Below are 23,979 nucleotides of genomic sequence, written 5' to 3'. Positions count from 1 at the left end.
CTAATCCTGAATCAAGCAGGGTGCCCACAAACACAAGGTATCGCGGACTGCATTCATCAGTTTGCATGTGGCCAGGGGGATCGTATATACCCAAAACAAGTGCGTCTCCAGGTACATGTGCAAACCCACTTATTACCACTGCCAGAAGGTTCAGATCTTCTTTGATACACTTGTATTGTCTGGGCCTATACTCTGATTTTGCCCCTATGCATAATCCGCCCTTCGGGCGGCCCCAATGCACAGGAAGGACAAACTGAAAAATTGTAATATAACCATCCATATAGAAGGGGCAGTAAACCAGGTTTCCTGTAAAATAAAAGGTTAGACATTCACAGTTCCAACCCGCCCAGCGGATTAACCAGAAAAGAGCAATGGCCATGTGCGTTCCTAGATAAAACAGAACAAGGAGTCTCTAGTCCAACTAGTGGTAAGTGTCCGCTATCTTGGGCTTTCACCCAGCTGCCCTGCATCCTGAGTAGGTTAGCATAATCTTCATCTCCATGTTTGGCCCACAGACTGTTCGCCCAATTATATACGCTTGCAAAGAATCTCCATTTGATGATCTCCATTTTTAAGAGAGCACCCTTTGCAATAACCCTTACAGAGGTGTCTGCAGAATCCAAGACATTTTTTAGGATGTTTTGGGAAACCGGTTTGCCTTCGGTGGTGATCTTGAGATGGTGGGAGCGAGCTGGTTCCGGTACTGTGTTCAGATGCCGAGAGACCTCATCCCAAGATGGCAAACAAAGCAGTTTTGTTTGCCTTCCTGGTGAGGTACGCAGCAGAGGTCGCAATATGCTTTCCCAGTATATAAAGTCTCTTGTACTCCTTGTTGGGGGGTGCCACAGAGGTTGAGAGTGGAACACCAGCTCTCTTTCAGGTAGTGGTCATCACCAGAGAATCAGGCTTGACGTGACCCCTAATGTAGAGTACATCTGAAGGAGAGGGTCTAAAAGATTTATCCACCCGTGGGTAAACCGCTCTAGTAAGAAATGGAGTAGACAGGGACTGAGCGACCCTTTTTTTGATGGACTCTAGGAAAGGAATAGCTTGGCTAACGGGCTATTTCTCGTTGAGAATATTTTCAATTAACTTGGTTCCAGCAGGACTGGATTCCTCAGTGTCGATGCAAAAATGGTCAGCTGCCTTTTTCAGCAGTTGATTGTAGAGAGGTTAATCTGCAATAGTAGACGAGTGACCACCTTCATACAACTGAGGGGTCAACAGGGTCGACAAAGATGATGTCTGGGTCGTCCTGGTCTTGAAATAGTCTTTCTCATACGCCTGGCCGGGGTTATCGTGGACATCCACCCACATATCCTGGTCCACTGTGTGGACTGCATGTCCTCCTGAAAAGATTCTTGTGAAGGCTCCCTGGGTGGCAGGGCTGAGGCCGGAGAGAAGGCGTTGGTGACACTGGGGGAGGTAAAGGAGGCTGCCAATAGCCTTGAGTGAGTGGGCAGCTTTAATTCTTTGTGGACCTCATGAGTAAGCAGCCCACTCACTCAAGGCTATTGAGCAGCTTACTCATGAAGTCCACAAAGAATTACATTTTGCCCATAGTGTACTGAAACTGTGATTGGGTCCCGGAGGCAGTAGACAAGATAGGTCTTAGTGGCTCTGGAGTGGCCTTAGGGGCCACAGGAGATGCTTCCACCGGACAATCCACTCCACGGGTGTCCTCAGGCTCCCGAGGGTGGTTCTTGTGGAGGACGAAAGACAAAGGTGAGGATTCCTCATAAAGAGAGGTCGATTTGTCTTGATCAGAATGCTCTTTGTGCTGTTTTTCTGGGCAAAAATGTATTTTTTGCTTTTTCCGCAGCTGTTTCAGTGTGTCCGCCCCAGCCGTCAAGCAGTGTTTGTGCATGCCCTTTGCCGGAGTGTCTGCACAATCGCCTTGTGGTAGGCACGTAGGCAGAACCACAGCAGGCATGGTCAACACTAAGTCGGTGGGCTGGGAGGCGTCAACTGATGGCGTGCCACCCTCTGTCGACAGACCCATCGAGGGAAGGCTAGGGAGTGTTTATGGGAAGTGTGTGCGTGCACGCTGGTGTCGCCAGAAGCCTTGCTCAAAGCAAAGCCTACAACTGCCTTTCAAGGCTGGGACAGGTGTGCGGAACTAGACTGTTCCACGTTTTGTCCTCGAGCTCTGATCAGTCTCTCTGCTGCTTCGGCCTTCATGGTCCGACTCAAAAGTCCCAACAGCTGTTTCTGACCAGGCCGACATGGCGTATGCCTCCCACCACTTTGTCTGGTACTCCTTTAGGGTCTTGGGCCTTAAGAGCAACGGGATTCGAAATGGTCACGTGGAAGGCAGTGGCTGCAAACTCTGTGTTTGTCGAACCACAGGAACTTTCTATTGCACTTGGAACTGAATTTAAAAGGGGTACACTCCATAGTGGAAGGCGGGCACAGAGGCAGCAGGTGAAAGGTAATATGGGCAGGAAAAGGGGGTATACATTCTTTACAAAGAAGGATCAGTCCCCCCGATCTCTCCCTACTGGTTAGGCCGAAGCCCGGTGTAGGCCAAAGCCTGTCGTCGGAACAAAGCATCCGTTTCTGAATCCGGGATCAGCGTCGAGATGTTCAAAGGACACAGCCATCGAACTAGTCAGTTGAAACGCAAACGACAGAAGATGTTTTGATGAGTTTTAACTCACAAAGTAGCTCAAGCTATGGACTACACGAAAGAACAACTTGCCATGATGGCAGAAACAAATAATCTGAGGGACCTCAATGCGTGAGGGATCATGGGTACAGGGTACGTCACACTAGGGATAGTATTACAGTCACACCCTGTCGACGTCCCTTTTCAAACTTCGAAAACATCATGTGCAATACTCTGCAACTTCCACTAGATGTCGGCCTATGCAAAGCATGTGATTCTAAGCAGATCCACAAGCCTCAGAAATATACATGCACAATTCTATTATGATATTTGTACATTAGGGACTGACCATCTGCACAGCAATCCCCGCCCATGAGAGACAGCTAAAATTCTGAATGGGAAAGGATACATGATCTCTGGACAGCCCTTGGACCCCAATGGAATGAATGAAGTCCCAGCCATTTTATCCTCACGTCCAAATACTGAAGCTGCCCACATCAAAGTTTAATCTTACAAACATTTTAATGTTGGGGTGAGTGTTGTGAAAAATTAAATGAGCACCAAGTACAGAGTGAATGAGGCACTCATTGATTCAAACAGACAACCCTTTTATCACAGTTATATTTGTCAAAGATCTATTGTCATTCCTATGTTCCCAAAATGCTCATTGATTTTAAGCAAAGCAGGCTGGAACCCTCACTTGTTTGATTTGATCCCTTCCCATTTCTTGTACGGTTAGTTCAAAAAAGCACAGAAAGGAGTGTGCAAGACTTTTCCTCATCTTGGAATGAGACATTTCTTTCAGAAAATAATGTATTTGTGAGTCTAAGGTTTATTAATGTGCTTTGCTCAGTAAGACGAGTGTAACATTCATATTATGACTAAAATATGTACTGCAAGTGATTATTAGAAATGAACATTGTACCATTTTAAAAAGAGGAGGATTGCAATGGTAGCATAATTAAATATTGCCCTTGTTTGTTTTCATTAACAGCTGATTTTGCATAAAGCAACCCCCTCCCAAGATATCTGCTGTCCATGCAGCTGTCAGCAACAGCCTGGGTGGTTTGAGCAAATGGCCACCTGACAACACAACTATCACCCAAACAGGGGTGGGGGGGGGAAGAGAGAGAGAGAGAGAGAGAGAGAGAGAGAGAGAGAGAGAGAGAGAGAGAGAGAGAGAGAGAGAGAGAGAGAGAGAGAGAGATATGCACAACAGCTCGGAATATACTTTGGGTAAAACAGCAAATGGTAAAGATATTTTGAAACATTCACTGTACGAGTTTAAGCCTCATACCTTTTGGCCCATAATTATGGGCAGTAAAAGGCCAAGCAGATTGAATTCAGCCATAGGGACCGTAATGATGCATTTAAGCAAGGTGATGCATGTCAGTCGGGTCGGAATATACTCTTCCAATGATGCCACCTCTTCTGAAGTTGGCATGGATTTGCTTTCTTCTACTGCAACTGCAAAAATAAGAAAAAACAAATAGGCTGTCAGGCGCATTTTCTCGGTTATGTCATGATACAAACAATAAATACAATGACAGTAATTTTGCTTGGGGAAAGAACAAAGAGGAGCCACCTAAAGCGGTGAAAAAAACGTAGATGTATTGAGGTAGCTATGGAACTTGCATGACGGGTGATGCTGCTTATGTTTATTCAGGTAACTGACGGAAACGAAGAGCACAATTTATAATATGTAAAATTAGCAGCAGTGAGGAGAAAGAGGTTACCAGATTTTGACTAACTGATATTCTGTTGCATGACTTTCCATCCATTTTTTTCCATCAAAGGTAAGTGCCATCTGATTTTTTTCAATGAAAAAATGTGTATCGAATGCATTATTTTGGGGGAGGGGGGGAGTCCCCCAATCCCATGTTTTTAACCCTTAAAAACACATCCCAAACAGAATTAACCCTTTACCCCACAAATCTGCTTATCGTTTTGGAAAATACTTGAGTTTTGGCCATCAGATATGGAAAGCTGGTCACCAGGGCCAAACCTATTATCTAGGAGCTGAAAGAACATAGTCACAACAGATCATGTGAATTGAACCTGTTTGGCTTTGGAGTTAATTTAAGAAAACAATCCTTGATTGAAATTTGGAGGTCAAACCGAAATCAAGAGTCACAAATCACTGAAGCACACCATTGACGGGATCACTGCTGACACAGAGCACACATACCTGATTGAGATGAATTACATCAGTAAACCGTAAACTGTGTGACAGGGCAACCAGCCACAAATAACCACGCTGACTCTTAAGTCCAAGGGTGTTTATTGAACTTAATTGTCAGAATAGCTGCTTTTCTCTTCTGGTTCTTCAGGGCCTAATGGGAATATTGGCGCTAGGGCAGGCCCTTTCCGTTATTGAATTTGCCCGGGCCTGGGTCTCACCTCCCAGCCCCAGATGTCCCTACTGGGTTGTTAGTAAACTACCGATCAGTAACACCTATCTGTTCTTCTTCTGACTACCGATACAGGTGTCTTCCATAAGTTGAGGGCTACCCGAGTCCCTAGGGAACTTCTAATTTTCCCTTTCCTATCATTGGTTAGTATCTGGGAATAGGGAGTGGTGCGTTATTTCGCCATGCGTCACACTCACTCTTTTCACAACCTCTCAAAGCTGACCCTTTTCTGTACTGTTCCCAACAACTGTTCTCCTCTCACTACGTAACTGTAGCTCCAATCTCTCACTCTGCCTTTCCACTTCCACCCTTCGATCTTACTTCCTTTCCCACTTCTATTCTTAATTGCTTGCACTCCCACCTATTCCTCTACCTCCGCTGTTCCTTCCCCTCCTTCTCTCACTCTACTTCCTCGCCTCCCACTGTTCATCTTCCGCTACAACCACTACCCCTTTCTCACCATTACAAACCCCAGAGATATGGTGCCCTGCTCCCCTCTGTAGTAGCCTCTGTTTGAATGTCAGGTACACCCAGGGATAGGGTGCCCTGCTCACCCTTTTACTTCTAACTCCCACTCTACCACTGACAGGCTTTTGCTCGCTCCTTCCCCCCACCTACTTCCTCTACTCCCAGCCACTATTACCACCCCACTCTACTACTACTACTCACACGCCTCTCTCTCTCACACAAATATGCCACAGACAACCTCTTTAGCAATACCTTAAGCACTCCAATCTCTCTCACATCCTTTGGTCTCTTGGATGTCCTCCTCCGCTGCTGGTCCTCACCCAAATGCAACCCACCCCAGACAACTCCAAAGCTCCCTCTTACATATCCCCTACCCCTCTCTGGATTGCTCATTTACCCTACCAATGGCTTACCTTGCTCTTCAGGGGATATGACATGGGAGGTTACATAAGGGATTCAAGCCCACCCCCTTTTCCATGCGGTTTTGCTGTATTAGGGATGTTCTCCTGGTGGGTTGGCTCTTCTCTGTTGCTGGTCTGTGGTCTTTCTTGCAAGGATGTCATGCAGCGCGACACCCGATCCTGGCATAGCGCCGTCCTAGTAGGTAAGGAGCTAATGGGAGGAGGCCTGTGTACAAATTCTGCGGCACCCAGGGTATGGAGTCAGACTTTCCCCCCACCTCTGACAGAGCGTGATCTGTGAACCTGTCACAACTGGCTATCGCACAGCATAGCAGAAAGAATGGTCTTCAAAGGAGATGAAAAACTGCAGTGTAGCTTAAATATGTGCAGAGTAGCATACATAGATGCTGTGACAAAAGTCAGCTGTGGCACAACATTGAGGGGGGACTGACAAATATGGGGGGCCAGAGAAAGCCAACACTGTTGTGATACAACCCGAGAGGTGATATATGGGGGATACACCAATTTCCCCTTTGGCAGCCAATTATGTGCCACGCAGTCACTCCTACAAAGGAAGGTCTGTAACAAGAATGGTATACCATGCACAAGGTAGGAAAGTATTTGGGATAATTTAGGGTGAAAGAAAATCAGAGAAAGTGAACCCCAGAAGGGTATTCATGTCAACAAAAGACATATTGGGATTTTGTTACGTGCTTCAGGCTCTGCTAGCGAGTCCCCTCAATAAACCGTGTGTTCAAACTCACAATGCTGCCCTGAGGCCTGCTGTTCCTCCTGATACCAAGTTCTATTAAAAAGAACACTACTTTCAATTTAAGAGTGAATTATATCAAACCATTTCATTACATTTTTCAACTACATTTGTTTGCACCTTTTTACATTTGTTTGCACAGTCTGATGTCCTTATCTTTACATTGTTTTATGTTCAGTCTCAAAAACTTGAAATCCCTTGAAAATCAGTTGTTTTCTATGACCTTAATATAGTTTTTGGATATAGAGATAGCTACCACAGTCATTGCCAATTTTTTTGCAAATGTAAATAATGTAATTTTGTCAGGCCGGTTGAAAACTCCTAGGAAGATAAGAGTTTCCCTGCAAAAAACCACTGTGAGATTAAGAGATTCAGTGGTTGCATCAAGCCACTAAACCTCTCTGGAGACACCTTCAGGCTAAAAGCCAAAGCCCATATGGCCAGGCCTTCCAGCCCATGTATAGTTGCCATAATAATAATAAAGAGACAGCAAAACAAAGGAAGCAAGTCCAAAAAGGGCCTGAGCCAGAGGATCAAGAACAGGAGTATAGGGAAGTGAGCTACAAAGGAGACTTGAATAGTCCAAAGAGTAACTGTTTCTGCAAATCCATGGAGTCGCAGTTCGAAGGAGTACATTGAAAGACCAAGTGTGACACAGAAACAGATTACAATTACACACAGAAAATAGAGAAAATTCTGAAGCCCAAAAAAGTCATAGGCAGAATGTCCATTAAACAACAAACTTTGGGAAAAGTTGAAAAACAAATGCAAAATTCCCAAAGTTCCGACATGGGAAATTGCTGAATTAAGCATAAAGGGGATGTCACCGGAGCTACTTGCCCCTTGCATTCCTTATAAAAAAAGCTTTAAAAAAATACTGCCAAAGCCTCGAGCCTTATATCAGATTATGCAGCATACTTAGATCGCAAATATTTGGAAGTCAACTTTGAGAAGACAGTGTGCTAACATTTACAATGTTATCTTTGAGAACTGCCTAACAAATTTACAGATTATATGTAATGTTTCATTTAGGACAATTGAAAACTGCTGAACTAGTAGGTGAATGGAAACATGTGGAACCCAAGAATATATTCATCCAATATGTTATAAAGCTGCACAGGGGTTTAAATATGTTCTACTTGTATGTCTGATACTTATTCAAGCTTGTAAGCAATATTTAAAACAGGTCTGTTAATTATGGCATCAGGACAATTCTGGATGCTCATAGTACATTACAATTGGCTTCTGCAAATGTGATCTGCTTTAAAGTTTGGTCATTGCTCAAATGCTTTTGTTTAAGTAATGTTGGATAAATTGTTGAGTTCTAAAATGATGAGTTATCTATATGGATGTTATAAATACAACATTGCATTTGTTTTTTCATTGTAGTTGTATATTTTCAATGCAACACTTAACAACTAATACAATTGATTGGTTGGTGCATTAGCAAAAAGGTATTTCAACTTAGGGTCAGACGAAAAGTTGACCATTTATCTGAAATCATTTGTTGAATCCTGCTTTGCAGACTGGCTGTGAGACTGAATTAAATTCTCTTGCATCATTCTAACATCTGTTGTGCCTTTTGTTGGAATGCATGTACAGCGTCCCAGCCAGGCCAAACGATTCTGGTTGAGAAAGACCTATTAGAACGAATTATCACGGGAGCTGATTGAAGGTGGTTCAGCAGAAGCACACGTTGTTCTAGTTAGGTTTCACACATATTAGATACTCACATATATTTATGGGTTTATGTTTACTATTCACCAACAGTTTAAGTTACTTACTCCACCCACCTTTTTGTTGTTTGTGCTGGTGCTCACTCGGCGAACGTTCAGGTTGTCTCGACCTCTGTTGCTGGAAGCCCTGGAACCCGCTGAACGACTGCACCCTGTCGGAGCGTTGATGTGACTGGGTGTACGCCTTAGGCGTGGACTTCGTTAGGATAAAGATATCGCAGTTTGCAAGCTGCTCTTCTTTTGATATAATTCCTAGTCGGTGGTAGAGTGAAAGAGGTTGTTACCCTCGGAAGGAAGGTCCAAAATGCGTTTCTGAACATCAGAGTAAAATTTAGTAGCCTGAAGCCAGGACATCCTTCTCATGTCTGTCGTGATGCAGATGGCCCGGGAAGAGGTATTGATGGTGGCCAAGGTGGACTCCATGATGTCCTTCGCTACCAGCTTGGCTTCTCCTAGACCCGCTTTGAAGAGTGCCTGGCTCTGGCAGGAAGTCCGCTATTTCCCGCCAAAGCCTCTGGTTAGCAGCGGGCCAGCATGGCATCTGCATTGGATTGACACAGGTGCAGCGAGGCGTTAGAGTACAGCTTCCTACCGTACGCCTCCAAGATCTTCTCCTCCTTGCCTAGCAGCGCAGAGGATGACTGAGGCTTAGAGTAAAGTGACGCTGCAGCAATCACGAAGAGTGCGGTTGAGGGTGTGCCGACAGCAAAAGTGGATCTCTCTCCATCTGTCTATACTTGGCATCGAGCCGCCGACTGACAGTTTGGGCCGAGTGTGGCTTGAGCCACCCTACCCTTTCTTGCCGAAGGCAACAACGTCCTTCTGCATCGGGATACCAATTTTAGTAGGGGGTCGGAGGGTGAGGACTTCTGCTAAGACTCTTTCTTCGGGTTGCTCGACTTCAGGTTGAGGAAGGGCCAGATATTCCTCCAAACCCGCAAGCCGGTCGCGGAAGGCCTTTGCTGAGGGGTGTTGGGCGCCGTGGGCTGCGGTGTGGAGACTAGAGTCAGAGGCTGCTGCGCCAGGCTGGTGTGGACCCGCTTGTACTGAGGGAAGCAGGGTAGCCGGAATCGAAGGAGCCGGCAGCGTCACGGGGAGCTGCGCTGGGGCCTGTGGCACCGAGCAATGGGAGGAATGACTATGGGCGCAGGTGGTGTGTCCGGAGGGAGCAAGTCCCTGACTGCATCCTGCAGGATGGCATCCATCTGGGCCAGGAACCTTTCGGAGAACCTGTCTTCAGAGGCTGAACAGGTGGCAGGTGAAATTGAGGGAGTGGCTGGAGGCTGCTGGGGCCACAGCGCACTCTGTCTCAGTTGCAGGGGGAACCTGTCCTGCGCTGCTGATGGATAAACTGTAGGCCACATACCTGGTTGACACCAGTCCCACTTTGAAACTCGTTCACCCGCCTGCTCTGTTCCTAGGAGTGGCATCGGACGAGCGGCCATGTTGTCTTGCACAGCCGCCATTTTTTCGAGCTGCGTGCCACGTGCCAAAGTCGTGGTGCAGGGCTCCCTGGGCCTGGCCTCCTCCAAGACAAAGTGTCACTAGTAGTGCTGCGTGCAGGTGCCCCCTTGAACATAGAGCCGGTTCTAGGGCGATGCCCTTCAGATGTACACCCGGTAGAAGCACCTTGCAGTCCCTCTGCTCTGATTCCGGAACGATCTGATGACCCCCTCGGCCGTGAGGCCGGTAGCTGGACTAGCCTTGGTGCGTGTGCTGGTACAAGTTTCCTCCCGCTCAGGTGTTTCCTGGGGAAGGAGTCGCCCTTACGTGGTGTGACAGAAAATAGCGGCCCTCCTTTGGGCCTCGATCTCCGTTTGAGGAAGTTCATCAAGTCCTCTGAAGGCGACCTTTCGAAGAGCTCCCTCCACCTCAATAGCATGTTCGTAAGCGCGTTGCACGTGGTACAACCTTCCCAGCCGTGGTCAGGGCCAAGGCAGCGGAGGAAAGGAGTGTGGGGGTCGGACATAAGGAAGAACCCCTCACAGGCTGGATACCTACTGAAGCCCACTGAAGTCGACAAGCGCCAGGGAGGAGCGTGACACCGGAGGACCGAGTACCTGAATGACAAACAGAAGACAAAAAGATAGAAGAAGAATCCGGGGAAGAGCGCGTGGTATTACATGGCCAAAGCTAAACCCAGGAGCGCTGGTGAAATCGGCCCGTTCCCGTCGACGCAGAAAAGGACACCGAGGTGTGGCACCGGTGGGCGGAGTCAGGGTAGCGCATGCTACCAGGGCTGCACCCCCACGACCCTCTAGATTTAAAGGGAAAAAGCTTTTTTCTGGTAAAAAAGGTTCCTAGGAAGGGACGCCTATGTAGTATGGCAGAAACGGCACGGGACGTAAGAGTAAGTTAATTACACTGCAACTATTGAAGCAGAAAACATATCTCCAGCAGTATTACGTGTGTGCAAAATAAGATTGAAGCTTGTTCAAACAGCTCAATACATTTCCCATTTAACAATTTCCTGTTTTCAAGTAACTATGCTTTAAACTGTCCTAAAGATTAATTAAAAAAACACTTTGAAAAATTAGTCAGGGGAATGTCCGATATTTTTCCAAGAATCTTTCAAAAACTAAGTTGCATTAAAGAAATTAGAAAAAATATTGTTCTGTGAAATAGTTACACAAAAATGATTCAGTGCAAGTTTAATTTCCAAAAGGATATTTTTTTAATTTAAATTAATTAAATTAATAATTTAATTAAGAACAGGGATTACTAGCTGGGATAATCTACAGCAGATTTGACTACGTCGTTTTAATCTAAATGGATGTATATTTATCCGTACCTCTGAGATACTTGTTTATATATGCCAGTCTAGTAAAAATCGATTTTTCGACAAGCCAATGGCTAACAAAATTCACTGATGCATCATATATTTTAACTGCAAGCCTTAACACCAACCCAATGGATATAGATAATTTTATGATGGCATTGTAAAAATGGGATGCAACGTACAATTATGAAAATAACATACCTAAGGATCAAGTTACTTACCTGTAACTCCTGTTCTCCAACATGGATCTGGCATGGATTCACATGCTCCTGAATATTCCCTTTGTCAGGTTGGTAATCCTTCGTAAAAAAGAAAATCAGTTTCGCTCTAGCCTGAAAACTGCATTTCTCCTCTAAACTAATCACTGTCCTTTGGGTCATACTGCCTCCATCCAAAGACAGTCGTCGCCCTAAACTCCACTCCTGGTGGCCATCTTCAGATTTGGTATAGCACGTAAAGTGGCAGTATGAACCTAAAAGTGCCACAGAGGGGAAGGATGGAGGGTTTGCATGTGAATGCGACATCATAAATGCCACATCATAGCATATCAATACATGCCAGACCCATGCTGGAGAACAGGAATTACATGTAAGTAACTTGTTCCTTCCAGCATGGAGTCTGGCATGAATTCACATGCTCTTGAATACGATTACATAGCATTACATATGCACAACCACACGAAGTGGCAATGCTCAACAGAAGCAATAAACCTACACCTGGAACAGACTCACCTCAAACAAACAGGTTGTGTAGCACCACTTGGCTGACCCACGACACCTCCCTGGAATCCCCGTCGACACAGTTGAATCTGGTGAAGGTGTGGGTGGACTTCCACATAGCAGCCCTACAGATGTCGAGCAGGCGAACACCAGAGAGAAACACTGTCATTGCTGCGATGGCTCTGGTGGAATGGACTCTTGGCAAGCCTGCAAGAGGTCTGTTAGCCAGATGATGACAGTGCATGATGCAACCGGAAAGCCACCTGGATAAGGAAAACTTAGATACGGCTTTCCCGTGATTCACAGGTCCAATGTTTACAAAAAGTTGAGAAGTGTCCAGAGGACGCTCTGGCCTTGGCCAGGATGTTTCTGCATTCCAGTGGCAGAGAATAATGCCTAAACTCTAGGGCTGCAGGAGCCAGGCTGTGAGGCTCTGCAATGCTGGGTCGTGGTGCAGTATTATTCTGTTTTCTCTAGAGAGAAGATCGGGAAGTGGAGGGAGCCGGATGGAAGGAGCCACTGACAGACGGAGCAGGTCCGGGTCCCTGATCTGCTGTGGCCACGCCGGAGCGAGTATAGTCCTGTATTGACATTGTCTGAGTGTGCTGATCACACGAAACAGGAGCGGGATTGGTCGGAAGGCGTACAGGAAGAGCCCCTCCAACGAGAATGCAAAGGCATCCCCCAGATCCCTCGGCTGATGGAACCTGCTGGCAAATCTCTGGGACTTGGAGTTGACCGCCATCGCAAAGAGGTCAATTCGAGGTTCACCCCTCTTGCTGAAGAGCAAGGATACTGGATCCTGACGAAGTACCTACTCGTGGGAGGACTGAAGCTCTCTGCTGAGCCACTCTGCAATGGTGTTCTTGGTGCCTTCCCGGCGAAACAGAACAAGGAACATGTCCTGTAAATTAGACCAATGCCACAGGGACTGAGCTTCCAAGGAGAGTGATGGGAAGCGTCTCCCGCCCTTCTTCTGGATGTAGAATGTGGTGTTGCCCATGAAGATCCTCACCACCTTCCCCTGCAGTTGAAGCAGGAATGAGCTGAGGGCCCAGAAGACTGCCCGGAGCTCCAGGACATTGATGTGATTGTCCTTTTCCTCTGGGACACAGAGCCCTCTGCCGTGCGGCTGTCCGAGGTGACAGTGGCCTGGTACGGTGGGACCTGAAAGGAAGACCTCTGCGTCAGATGTGGGGCACACCCGACCATCGTAGAGCTTGTCGGAACTCCTGGTTGAGGGGGATCTCGTCTGTCCAAGCGCCCGTGACTTGCAACCACTGCGCATCCAGTAACTCTTCAAGAGGTCTCATCCAGAGCCTGCAGAATGTAATGAGGAGGATGAAAAGAGGACATCATCCCCAACAGTGATTTGATGGTTCGCACTGACGCAGATTGTGCGAACAGGACCTGCACCTTCCCTAGGAGGGCTGTCACCCTCTCATCCGAGGGAGTGGCCAAGCATGCAATGTGGCTGAGATGGGCACACAGGAACAGAGTATTCTGCAATGGCTCCACGTAGGACTTTGTATAGTTGATGGAGAATCCAAACTCTGTTAGAAGGCAAAATGTCTCTGCAGTGTGCTGGATTGCAAGTGAGTCAGAACGGATAAGCCAGTCATCCAGCTAAGGGTAGACGTGGATGCGCTGCCACCGGAGCCAAGCCCCTCATGAACACTCAGCGCCGATTTTAGGCCTAAGGGCATGGCCTTAAGCGGACAATGCAGTCCCTCGACCACAAATCGGAATAACTTTCAATGCTTTGGATGAATGGGGATATGAAAGTAGGCGTCCTACAGATCCAAGGTCGCCAGGAAATCCCCTTCTTCCAGGTGGTCGATCATTTGCTGCAACATGACCATCCTGAACTTCTGGGATCTCAAGTACTTGTATAAGGTGCCTTAAGTCTAGGAGTGGCCGCTATCCTCCCGACTTCTTCTGTAGCAGAAAGTATCTGGAGTAAACTACGGGGCACCGGAGGTGCTGAGGGATGGGCTCTATTGCTCCCTTTCTTAACATGGCCTGAACCTCCTGCAGCAGCTGGGCCATGTGTAGTTATTGATGCGCCAAAGGAGGAATGCGAGGACAACTATGTAGGAATTCCAAAGAGTACATCTGATGAAGAACATCAAGCACCCATTTGTCTGTGGTGGTGATCGTGCACCTATCAGCAAAGTTCGCTAGTCAGCCTCCTACTGGGGAGCCAAAAGGGGGGCTTTGATCTCCGGCCAGTTCCGGCCTGCTTGGGCATATGCGTCCTGGCCTGTGGGCGACATCGACACGATCCTCTGCTGCCGTAGGCCGGTGAGCAGGCCAGGTAGGCCTCCTGGGCCGTGGAACGGGAGGGTTGACAGTAGGCGGTGTTATACCCTTTGTAGGACCTGCCGGACTTCCCCCTCGAGAATTGAGAGGCCTCTGCTGCAATGTTCCTAGTGAGACATCGTCTCAGTACCTGTCTTAATCGTCTGGAGAAACTTCTCCACAGTCTTGCCAAACAGTTTGTCCCCATGAAAAGGTATGTCCACCACCTTGGACTGAACATCCGCACTGAAGTTAGTGGCCTTCAGTCATTCTTGGCATCAGAGGGACACCCCATTGCCCATCTACTGGAACCCGGTATCCACGATATCCAGAGCCACCCTGATGGCATGATCTGAGGCCACCTCTCCTTCCTGGAACAGGGTAAGGGCCTCAACCTTCTTGTCATCTGGCAGGAATTACAAAATGGGCCCAAGCTTATATCATAGCTCCCCGTCATAGCAGGCTAAAATGGCCAGGACATTAGTGGCCTTGACAGTGGAGGCTGTGGTGTAAATGATGCACTTACCCACTGCATCAAGCATCTTCCCCTACTGGTCTGGAGGCACCATGGCCGAAGATGATGGGTTTGACAAGCGCTTCCTTGTGGCGGCAGACACCATGGAGTCCGGAGAAGGCTGGTACCTCAAGCACCTGGGCGCCGAGTCCAGGACTCTGCATCTCTTCTCCAGCTTGTCCCTCTTGGGGGGAGCGGTATTTGGCATCTTCATCAGGGCCAAACCTTCCTCGCAGACATCATCCAGCAGAAGGATCACCATGACCGTCTTTCATCTGGAGTCCCAGCGCTGGAAGAGAAAACACTCTTTTTCGTCTACTCCAGTACCAAATTGAAGACAGCAAAGGCCCTCGAGATAATGGCATGAAAAAAAACTTCATCCGGTTGCCGAGGTTCAGGCAGGCTCATCAGCACCCAACGGCTCCCCGTCTGCTGGGATATATTTATTTATTGTGCTTTTGTAAAGCACTTATCCATCAAGAAATTGTGTTTCAAAGCGATAGTCATCCGGCTTGTCGGTATGAGTAACAATAGCATCAGTATCCATACCTGTGTCGGTGTGTGGGGGCTCCTCTACCACAGGGGTCACATGCCGGTGTAGTGGTTGCATCGGCTGATGTCTCGGGCCTGAAGCATCCATTGACTCACGCTTTGGCCTGGAAGGGCTTCTGGCCGACAGCCTTGTAGGACTCTGGGCCCGGGACAGGCACAGGCGTAGCAGGCAGCCTTTGTTCTATTTCCGACACCAATGTGTGGAGGGTCATAAGGATGTCGAACAGCATGTTCCTAGGTGTTGATTCAGGCATGAGTGGAATAGCCGGCAGCAGCTCTGGGCTGAAGCGCCTCCTTGGGGCTAGATGGTGAATTAGGCTCGCCCTGGAGAGACCCCTCCATGGACACGGTCTCACGGCCCCCTTTTTGGTCCAAGTAGTAGCTCTTGGGTAAGGTTGTCATCTGAGATTGTGTAGATGTGTGCAGACTCCCGCAGGAAATCCCTTGGCATCGTCTGGGATATCCTTACTTGCTTACGAAGGAAATCCGTAGGCAGTGGTAGCTCCTTGGTCCTACCAGACTCCTTTGGGAATAAAGCGATAATGGGCGCCTGAACAGGCACCTCAGTCGTGGTCGGCCACAGAGCCGTCGCCAAAGCCGTAAGCCATGGAGGCAAAGACACTCGCAGGGTTGCAGAAACCATGCAAGTAGCAAGGGCCCCTTCGGGCCACGTAGTGAAGGTTGTCGATGGAGTCATCGACGAAGTGGATGTCCTTGATATCACCGACAGGACCGTAGTCGTCGACAGGGTGGATGCCCTGGAAGATGAAGCAGTGGTTGACCATGGTGTCGTCGACGGTGGACAAGAAGGGCAATCGAAGCTTCGAAGGGGTCAGGGACTTCCACTTAGAAAGAGCACCCCTAACTGACAAGCTGGCCTGGGACGGGGAACGTGTTCTTCCTGAACTGGGTCCTGAAACCGCAGCGACCCTAGCAGGGTCTGTAGCGTGGTGCTTAGCCTTCTTTTGGACCCCAGGGAAATGGGATCCTCAAAGCACCTCAACCTCTTTGCAGAGGGAACATGCTCATAGGACCGGCCGGCCCTGGATGAGGCATGCCTGCCACCAGAGGCTGCGTTAGAGAACTTCCCAAACCTGAGCCACGCCGTCAACCTGATGTAAAGGTCCTTTTTCGCCTTCCTCGAAAAACAACGGCAAATCTCACATCCTTCCTCATTGTGGTCTGGGTGTAGGCAATACAAGCATGTGAGGTGGCAACCCTCGACAGACATTCCATAGTCCACATTTTGCACATATCCTGAAGAGACCCCTCTTCTGTTCAGACATCGTGCAAGGCGCAAAGTAGGCCCAAGCCGGGGCCTCTGAACTTGGAGAAAGAACTGGCGATGAAGCAGGTCTTCGCCGACAGCAGATTCCCGCTGCCGGTAGCCAATCAATGATCGACGGAGGAGCAAATCTGAGAGAAAAGTAACAAATGTTTCTGAAAAATCTCGAAATAGTAAAAAAACTCAAAGAGCAAGAGGAGAGGACTCCCAACACTGAAACGTGCAGTAAAAATCTGAAGATGGCCACCAGGGTTGGAGCTCAGGGAGACGACTGTCATTGGATTGGGGCAATATGACCAAAAGGACAGTGATTGGTTTAGAGGAGAAATGCTGTTTTCAGACTAAAGAAAAACTGCTTTTCTTTTTACTGATAGTTCCCAGCCTGACAGCAGGGAATATTCATTGGCATGTGAATCCATGCCAGACCCCATACTGGAGAAATTATAGATTTTTCCAAGGACTTTAAACACCAACCATCATTACTGTAAACAAGAAACATACTGTGGTCAGTTATGGATTTCAAGATATAAGAATTTGACTGATGAAGACCAGATTGCTGATGTTATAACACATTCAACTTATTAATATTAGCTATATTATAGAAGTATTGACAACCAACTTGAAAAGTGGAAACAGAGCACATTAACTTCATGTGTAACGTTTACACACCGTTTTGTGAATAAAACATGATAATCAAACTATGGGTTTTTGCAATAAAAACACAAAGTAAACAGATGATTCTAAAATGCCCCTTTGATAGACCGAGTATATACTATGATCAGCTGCACTAAAACTAAAGTCACATGGCATCCTACATTGACCCCATTTTTACTGCAATCATCTCAACAATTTCAATTGTATATATGGAACAAGATACTTACCTGTAACTGTTGTTCTCCAGCATGGGTCTGGCATGGATTCACATGCTCATGAATATTCCCCGTAATCAGGCCGTGAATCCTCGGTAAAGAAAAAATCAGTATCAGTTTAGTTTCTGATCTGTCTTTCTTAGTAGTAACCAATCACTGGTCTCTGGGTCATACTGCTCCCAGCCAATGACTGCCCTCTCCCGAAGCCCCGCCTCCGGCAGCCATCTTCAGATTTGGAAGCACGCAAAGTGGCAGTATGACCACGTGAAGATCCGTAGAGGGGTAGGAGGGAGGGTTCGCATGTGAATCCATGCCAGACCCATGCTGGAGAACAACAGTTACAGGTAAGTAACTTGTTCCTTCTCCAGCATGGGGTCTGGCATGGATTCACATGCTCATGAATATAAGAAGATATAGCAATACACACATGCAAAACCAACGGGAGGTGGAAAAAAGGCTCAACATTAAGCATTACATCAAAACTCAACATTAAGCAGTTCTTACCTCCTCACCAGGCTCACCTTGGGTTCACAAGTTGCGCAGCACCGCTTGGCCGACCCTGGACTCCTCCCTGGAATCCCGGTCGACGCAGTAGAATCTCGTGAAGGTGTGCGTCGACCTCCACGTAGCAGCCCTGCAGATGACCAGCAGGGGCACACCAGACAAGAACGCCGTGGTAGCAGCAATAGCTCTGGTCCAATGGGCTCTCGGACGGCCCGGCAACGGTCAATTTGCCAACCGATGACAGTGCATGATGCAGACGGAGAGCCATCTGGTAATGGAAGCCTTCGAGAGAGCCTTCCCTTGGCTCACAGGTCCAAAGTTCACAAAAAGCTGTGATGTCTTACAAAAACTCTTCGTGCGGTCCACGGTAATGGCGTGGTCCGATGCCACTTCGCCTTCTTGCAAAATCTCCAGGGCCTCGGCACTCTTGTCATCCGGTAGGAAGTCCAACAGGGGGGCGATCTTGTACCATAACTCCCTGTCGTAGCGGACCACGATCGCAAGGGCGTTGGCCGCCTTAATCGTTGTTGCCGCCGATGAGATAACTCGTCGTCCCATTGCGTCCAGCTTCTTCCCTTCACCGTCAGGCGGGGAAGTTGACGTTGAGGCTGATGCCCCCCCCCCCCCCGCTTTCTTCTTGGCCGCTGCTGAGACGACCGAGTCAGGGGTCGGTGTTGCCCTAAGGCACAAAGGGGCCGCGTCGGGGACCCGGTTCTTCTTCTCATACCGATCCCTCTTGGCAGGCGTCGTAGTTGGGTTCTTGAGAAGGGTGAGACCCTCGTCCCAGATGTCATCCGGCAGAGGCACGGCGAGGACTGCCTTCCTCTTGGCCTCGCGCCGTTGGTAAAGGAAACCTTCTTCCTTCTCTTCGGGGCAGAGCTGAAAAAGCTTGGATGCCTAGCGATCATTGCATGGAGAGATCCTATCTCGTCGGACGGGGAGGCCCGGGCTGGCGATGGGAGCTCCGTCCCGTCGTCACCGCCGTCGTCGTCGGTACCCGTCGTGGCCGTATCCGTTCCCATGTCATCCCCAGGAACAGGGGACGTGGGTAAAGGCCGAGTAGGCCGCGAGGGTTGTGAAGGCGGTGCTGGATGGATCCGTCTTCTCTTGTTCTGGGGGCTTCCTGCCGGGCCCGGCTCTGGTTCCTCCGTCGAGCCTGGTTCCGGATCCTCCGTCGGTGGTAAGGGCAATCTCGTCCTTATCTCCGAACATAAGGATTGTATTGCCAACAAAATGGCCGCCGAGTTATCCTGCGGCTCCGGAAGCGGCAGGTGACTAGGACCCTCGCCGGTGCCGCCGTCACTCTCGTCGTCACCCTCATCGGGATCCCTCCCGTGGGGACGGGCCTCTTTGACGCCCTCGTCGAGGCCCTCTAAGACTTCTACCAGCTCCTCCTCGGATGCTGTGTCCGTGTCCACAATGGCCACCGCCCCCCCCCTCTTTTTCCACCGGGGTCTTCACGGGGGTCTTTTCGATGGGTCTGAAAGAGGCTTCCCTCCGCAGAGGCAGGGAGACTCTGGGCCCCGAGGTCGCCTCCACTTGTGTAGCCTCCACAGGCTGCACCAGAGCCACCGCGACTCCCTCGGTAGAGGCCTTGGCCGGGTGAATCAAGGCCTTCACTGCCTTAGGCGTGCTTGAGGCCTTCACCTTGGGGGGAGGGTCACCGCCTCGCTCCCCCTCGGCCAAATCCTACGAGATTGACCGGGCCTCTCCAGAAGCTTACCCGAGTTCTCGGATTTCCTCTTCCCCGAACCAGAGCTTTGGCTCGTGGTTGATGGTGCCGGGGAAGGCGCGCCCTGCCTGGCAGCCGAAAAGCCCGACCGTTCGGCGCTACCGGTGCCCGCGGACTCGCAGTGCTTTGCCTTCTGTTGGGCCCCCGTCACCGGGGCGCCCTCACAGGACTTGGAAGACCGCTTGGATTTCTTCTTCTTCTCACCTGACAGAGACTCCTTCCTTCCAGCCAGTTGGAGAGACGAAGGCGTCGGTCCATGATGGTCCGTTACGACATGTTCCTGCAAAACGCACAGTTCTTTTCCACGTGCGTTTTGTCCTCATGAAGGTAGTAGAGACATTTGGAATGCTCATCCTCCTTGAACACATTCTGTAGCTGGCATCCAGGGCAAACCCTGAACAGCTTTCCGGGCGTCGAGCTTCCTTTCTCCTGGGCCATGTTCGAGTAGGCCGCAGAAACTTCTGCAATCCCCCAAGAAGCGTAACTCGACGAAATCTTCACCCTTGAGGGGCTTAGAAAAAAATCTGACATGGATACCCGTTAATCGGATGTAGAGACAGTGGAGCTTGAGGCTCTATTTGATCGAAAAATGAGAAATAATCTTTGAAAAAGCGCGAAAACGCAGCAAAAGCTCGAGAGCTAAACACGAGGACTCCCAACACTTGAGCGTGCGGTAAAAATCTGAAGATGGCTGCCGGAGGTGGGTCTTAGGGAGAGGGCAGTCATTGGCTGGGGGCAGTATGACCCAGAGACCAGTGATTGGTTACTACTGAGAAAGACAGATCAGAAACAAAACTGATTTTTTCTTTACCGAGGATTCCCGGCGATGACGGGGAATATTCATGAGCATATGAATCCATGATGGACGGACGGACGGACGGACGGGGACACACACACACACACACACACCCATCCTCCCCCACCCAAAAGGAGGACACAGACACTATAAGGACATGTTCCAACTATTTTTATTAAAGAATAAGAATAAGGCCTGACACTCCCTATCACTATGGGACATGCCGTACCTATAGATCTAGCTAGGTTGATCGTCAGCCGTCCGTGAATGTTCAAATGAGTGAGGCAGCTGTCCAAAACTAATCTAACTGAGCTTGCCGTTATTGTAAGTAAATTAAGGCCAGGAGAATGGGTCCCTTCTTGCGAGGATACTTCTTATACCAGTCTTTGGATCTCTTGTTAATAGGTTATGTTTAGATAGTATTTAGTTACCTGCTGTATCAGTTCATGCAGCTATTTCATGAGATTGTTAGCTTTTCTCTCCTTCCTAAGAATATCTTTCCTTGACCTTTTATACTTTCTTTGATCCTTTTTAATGGACTCGGAACAACCTGGAAACGTACAATTTCTTCTGTAGGTCTGGCCTTCGTGGTTTACCTTACTCTTGACATTCTCGGTCTTGTATATTGTTTACTTTGGTGGTTTCTCTGAGCTTTGATTTAGAAGACTCTCTTTCTCTTATGTTCCTCTCTTCCGGTCTTAAATAGCTGGTCTGCTTTTCCTCTTTACAGGGTATTGATATCCAAATTCTCTTGTTCTCCCTCTCAGGGATTTCTATGAGCTTCTTTCTCATATTGATATAATTCCTAGTGGTTTCTCTGCATTTCTGTTCATATTATTTTCTTTCTCTTATGTGCCCTTCTTTCTGTGTTGGAGGCTTGGCTACTTTCCCCTTTTCTCAGTGTAGCGATAAGGAACAAGTTACTTACCTGTAACTGTTGTTCTCCAGCATGGGTCTGGCATGGATTCACATGCTCATGAATATTCCCCGTCGTCAGGCTGGGAATCCTCGGTAAAGAAAAAACCAGTATCAGTTTCGTTTCTGATCTGTCTTTCGTAGTAATAACCAATCACTGGTCTCTGCGTCATACTGACCACAGCCAATGACTGCCCTCTACCTAAGCACCGCCTCTGGCAGCCATCTTCAGATTTGGAAGCACGTGAAGTGGCAGTATGACCAAGTGAAGAGCCGCAGAGGGGTAGGCGGGAGGGTTCGCATGTGAATCCATGCCAGACCCATGCTGGAGAACAACAGTTACAGGTAAGTAACTTGTTCCTTCTCCAGCATGGGGTCTGGCATGGATTCACATGCTCATGAATAAAGAATACATAGCAGTACACACATGCACAACCACGGGAGGTGGCAAAGGCTCAACATTAAGCATCACATCAACTCAACATTAAGCATCTTACCTCCTCACCAGGCTCACCTCAGGCGAACAGGTTGCGCAGCACTGCTTGGCCGACCCTGGACTCCTCCCTGGAATCCCGGTCGACGCAGTAGAATTTCGTGAAGGTGTGCGTCGACCTCCACGTAGCAGCCCTGCATATGTCCAGCAGGGGCACACCAGATAGGAACGCCGTGGTAGCTGCGATCGCTCTGGTGGAATGGGCTCTCGGACGGCCAGGCAGCGGTCGGTTTGCCAACCGGTGACAGTACATGATACAGCCGGAGAGCCATCTGGAGATGGAAGCCTTCGAGAGAGCCTTCCCCTGATTGACAGGTCCAAAGTTCACAAAGAGTTGTGACGTCTTCCGAAAACCTTTCGTGCGGTCCACGTAGAACTTCAGCGCTCTAGCTACATCCAGCGAGTGCAAAGTCCTCTCAGCCGGCGACGAAGGCGACGGGAAGAACACAGGTAACACCAAGGGTTCGTTGAGATGAAAGTCCGACGGTACCTTGGGCATGAAGGAGGGGTGCGTCCTGAGCACTACCCTCGTGTCGTGGAAAGTCAAGTACGGGGCCTTGCAGGAAAGGGCCTGGATCTCTCCCACTCGTCGTGCGGAGGTGATGGCCACGAGAAACGCTGTTTTCCACGATAGAAACTTCAACGGGGCCGAGTGCAGAGGCTCGAACGGAGGTCCCATGAGTTTGGTCAGTACCACGTTGAGCTCCCACGCCGGGGCCGGAGCCTTCACCGGCGGGAACGATCTGAACAGTCCCTTCATGAACTCTTTCACCAGACGATGAGACCACAAGGACGTCCGGCCCGTGGTTCTGGTGTATCGGGAGATCGCAGCAAGATGAATCTTGATGGACGCGTGTGCCAGACCAGCTTTGGCCAGCGTCAGCAGGTACGGCAGCACTTGGGGAGCCGTAATCCGTAGAGGGTTAATCTTCTGTGCGTGGCACCAGACAGAGAACCTCTTCCATTTGTGTCCGTAGCATTTAAGAGTCGAGGACGCCCTGGCCTTTGCAAGAACCTCTCTGCAGTCGGCCGGTATGTCGTATCCTCCAAACTCTAGCGCTGCAGGAGCCAGGCCTGCAAGTTCAGCGACTTCGGGTCGTGGTGGAGGATGGCGCCTCCTTCCCTGGAGAGTAGATCCGCGTCCGCCGGCAGCTTGATTGGCGGGGACGCCGACAAGTCCAGAAGGTCCGGGAACCATATCTGCCTCGGCCACGCAGGTGCGACGAGGATCATCCTGCACCGTGACCTCTTGAGCTGGTTGACGAGCCGGATTAGCAGAGGCAAGGGAGGGAACGCGTAGAGGAACAGGCCCTCCCAGGGGAACGAGAAAGCATCGCCCATGCTCCTCGTCTGGGGAAACCTGCTGGCGAACCTCCGGCACTTGGTGTTCGTCGCCGTCGCGAACAGGTCGATCTGGGGTGTGCCCCACCGTCGGAAGAGGCGATCCACCAGATCCTGCCGTAGTTCCCACTCGTGGCACGAGCGCAGCTCCCTGCTGAGTGAGTCGGCGATGGTGTTTTTTATCCCTGCCAGATGAAACGGCACCAGAAGAATCCCTTGGGCGACGGCCCAATGCCACAGGTCCTGCGCCTCCTTGGACAGCGCTGGGGACCTGGTTCCGCCCTGTTTCCTGATGTAAAACATGGTGGTGGTGTTGTCGGTGAAGATCCTCACCACCTTGCCCTTGAGGGACGGAAGGAAGGACCTGAGGGCCCAAAACACTGCACGGAGCTCCAGGACGTTGATATGCAGGGACTTCTCCGTCGGGAGCCAGAGTCCCCTTGCGTGCAGATTTTCGGTGTGCGCTCCCCACCCTTCTAGGGAGGCATCCGTGGTCACAGTCACCTGGTGGGCTGGGGTCTGGAAGTCCATGCCCGCCGTCAGATGCGCGCGGGTGCCCCACCACCGTATCGCTCGTCGGAAACTCTCGTCGAGCTTGATCCTTTCCTCGAAGCTGCCCGTCGTCTGGATCCAGCGCGCATCCAGGAACTCTTGCAACGGGCGCATCCGGAGCCTGCACATGGGAATGAGGTAGATGCAGGAAGACATCATCCCGAGGAGGGACTTGATGGACCTCACCTTGGCCGCGTCGGCCACCAACATCCGTTGCACCTTGCCCAAGATGGT

The 23,979-nt window shown here is 49.5% G+C and overlaps 1 protein-coding gene across 9 annotated transcripts in view; it reads right to left on the bottom strand.

Moving 5' to 3' along the window:
- VPS13B (vacuolar protein sorting 13 homolog B) overlaps nucleotides 1–23,979 on the bottom strand; it is a 3,421,660-nt gene that overhangs the window by 2,625,263 nt on the left and 772,418 nt on the right. For all 9 annotated transcript variants that reach the window (XM_069621427.1, XM_069621422.1, XM_069621424.1 and 6 more), the window contains exon 14: nucleotides 3,906–4,075. In XM_069621427.1, coding sequence (XP_069477528.1) covers nucleotides 3,906–4,075 — 170 coding nt within the window. The remainder of the gene's footprint in view (nucleotides 1–3,905; nucleotides 4,076–23,979) is intronic.

This window comes from Ambystoma mexicanum, chromosome 5q (genome assembly GCF_040938575.1).
Source record: "Ambystoma mexicanum isolate Mex_15411 chromosome 5q, UKY_AmexF1_1, whole genome shotgun sequence".
Classification (NCBI taxonomy): Eukaryota; Metazoa; Chordata; class Amphibia; order Caudata; family Ambystomatidae; genus Ambystoma; species Ambystoma mexicanum.
The sequence above is the reverse complement of the archived record's forward strand: the minus strand, read 5'-3'. Positions and strand labels throughout refer to the sequence as shown.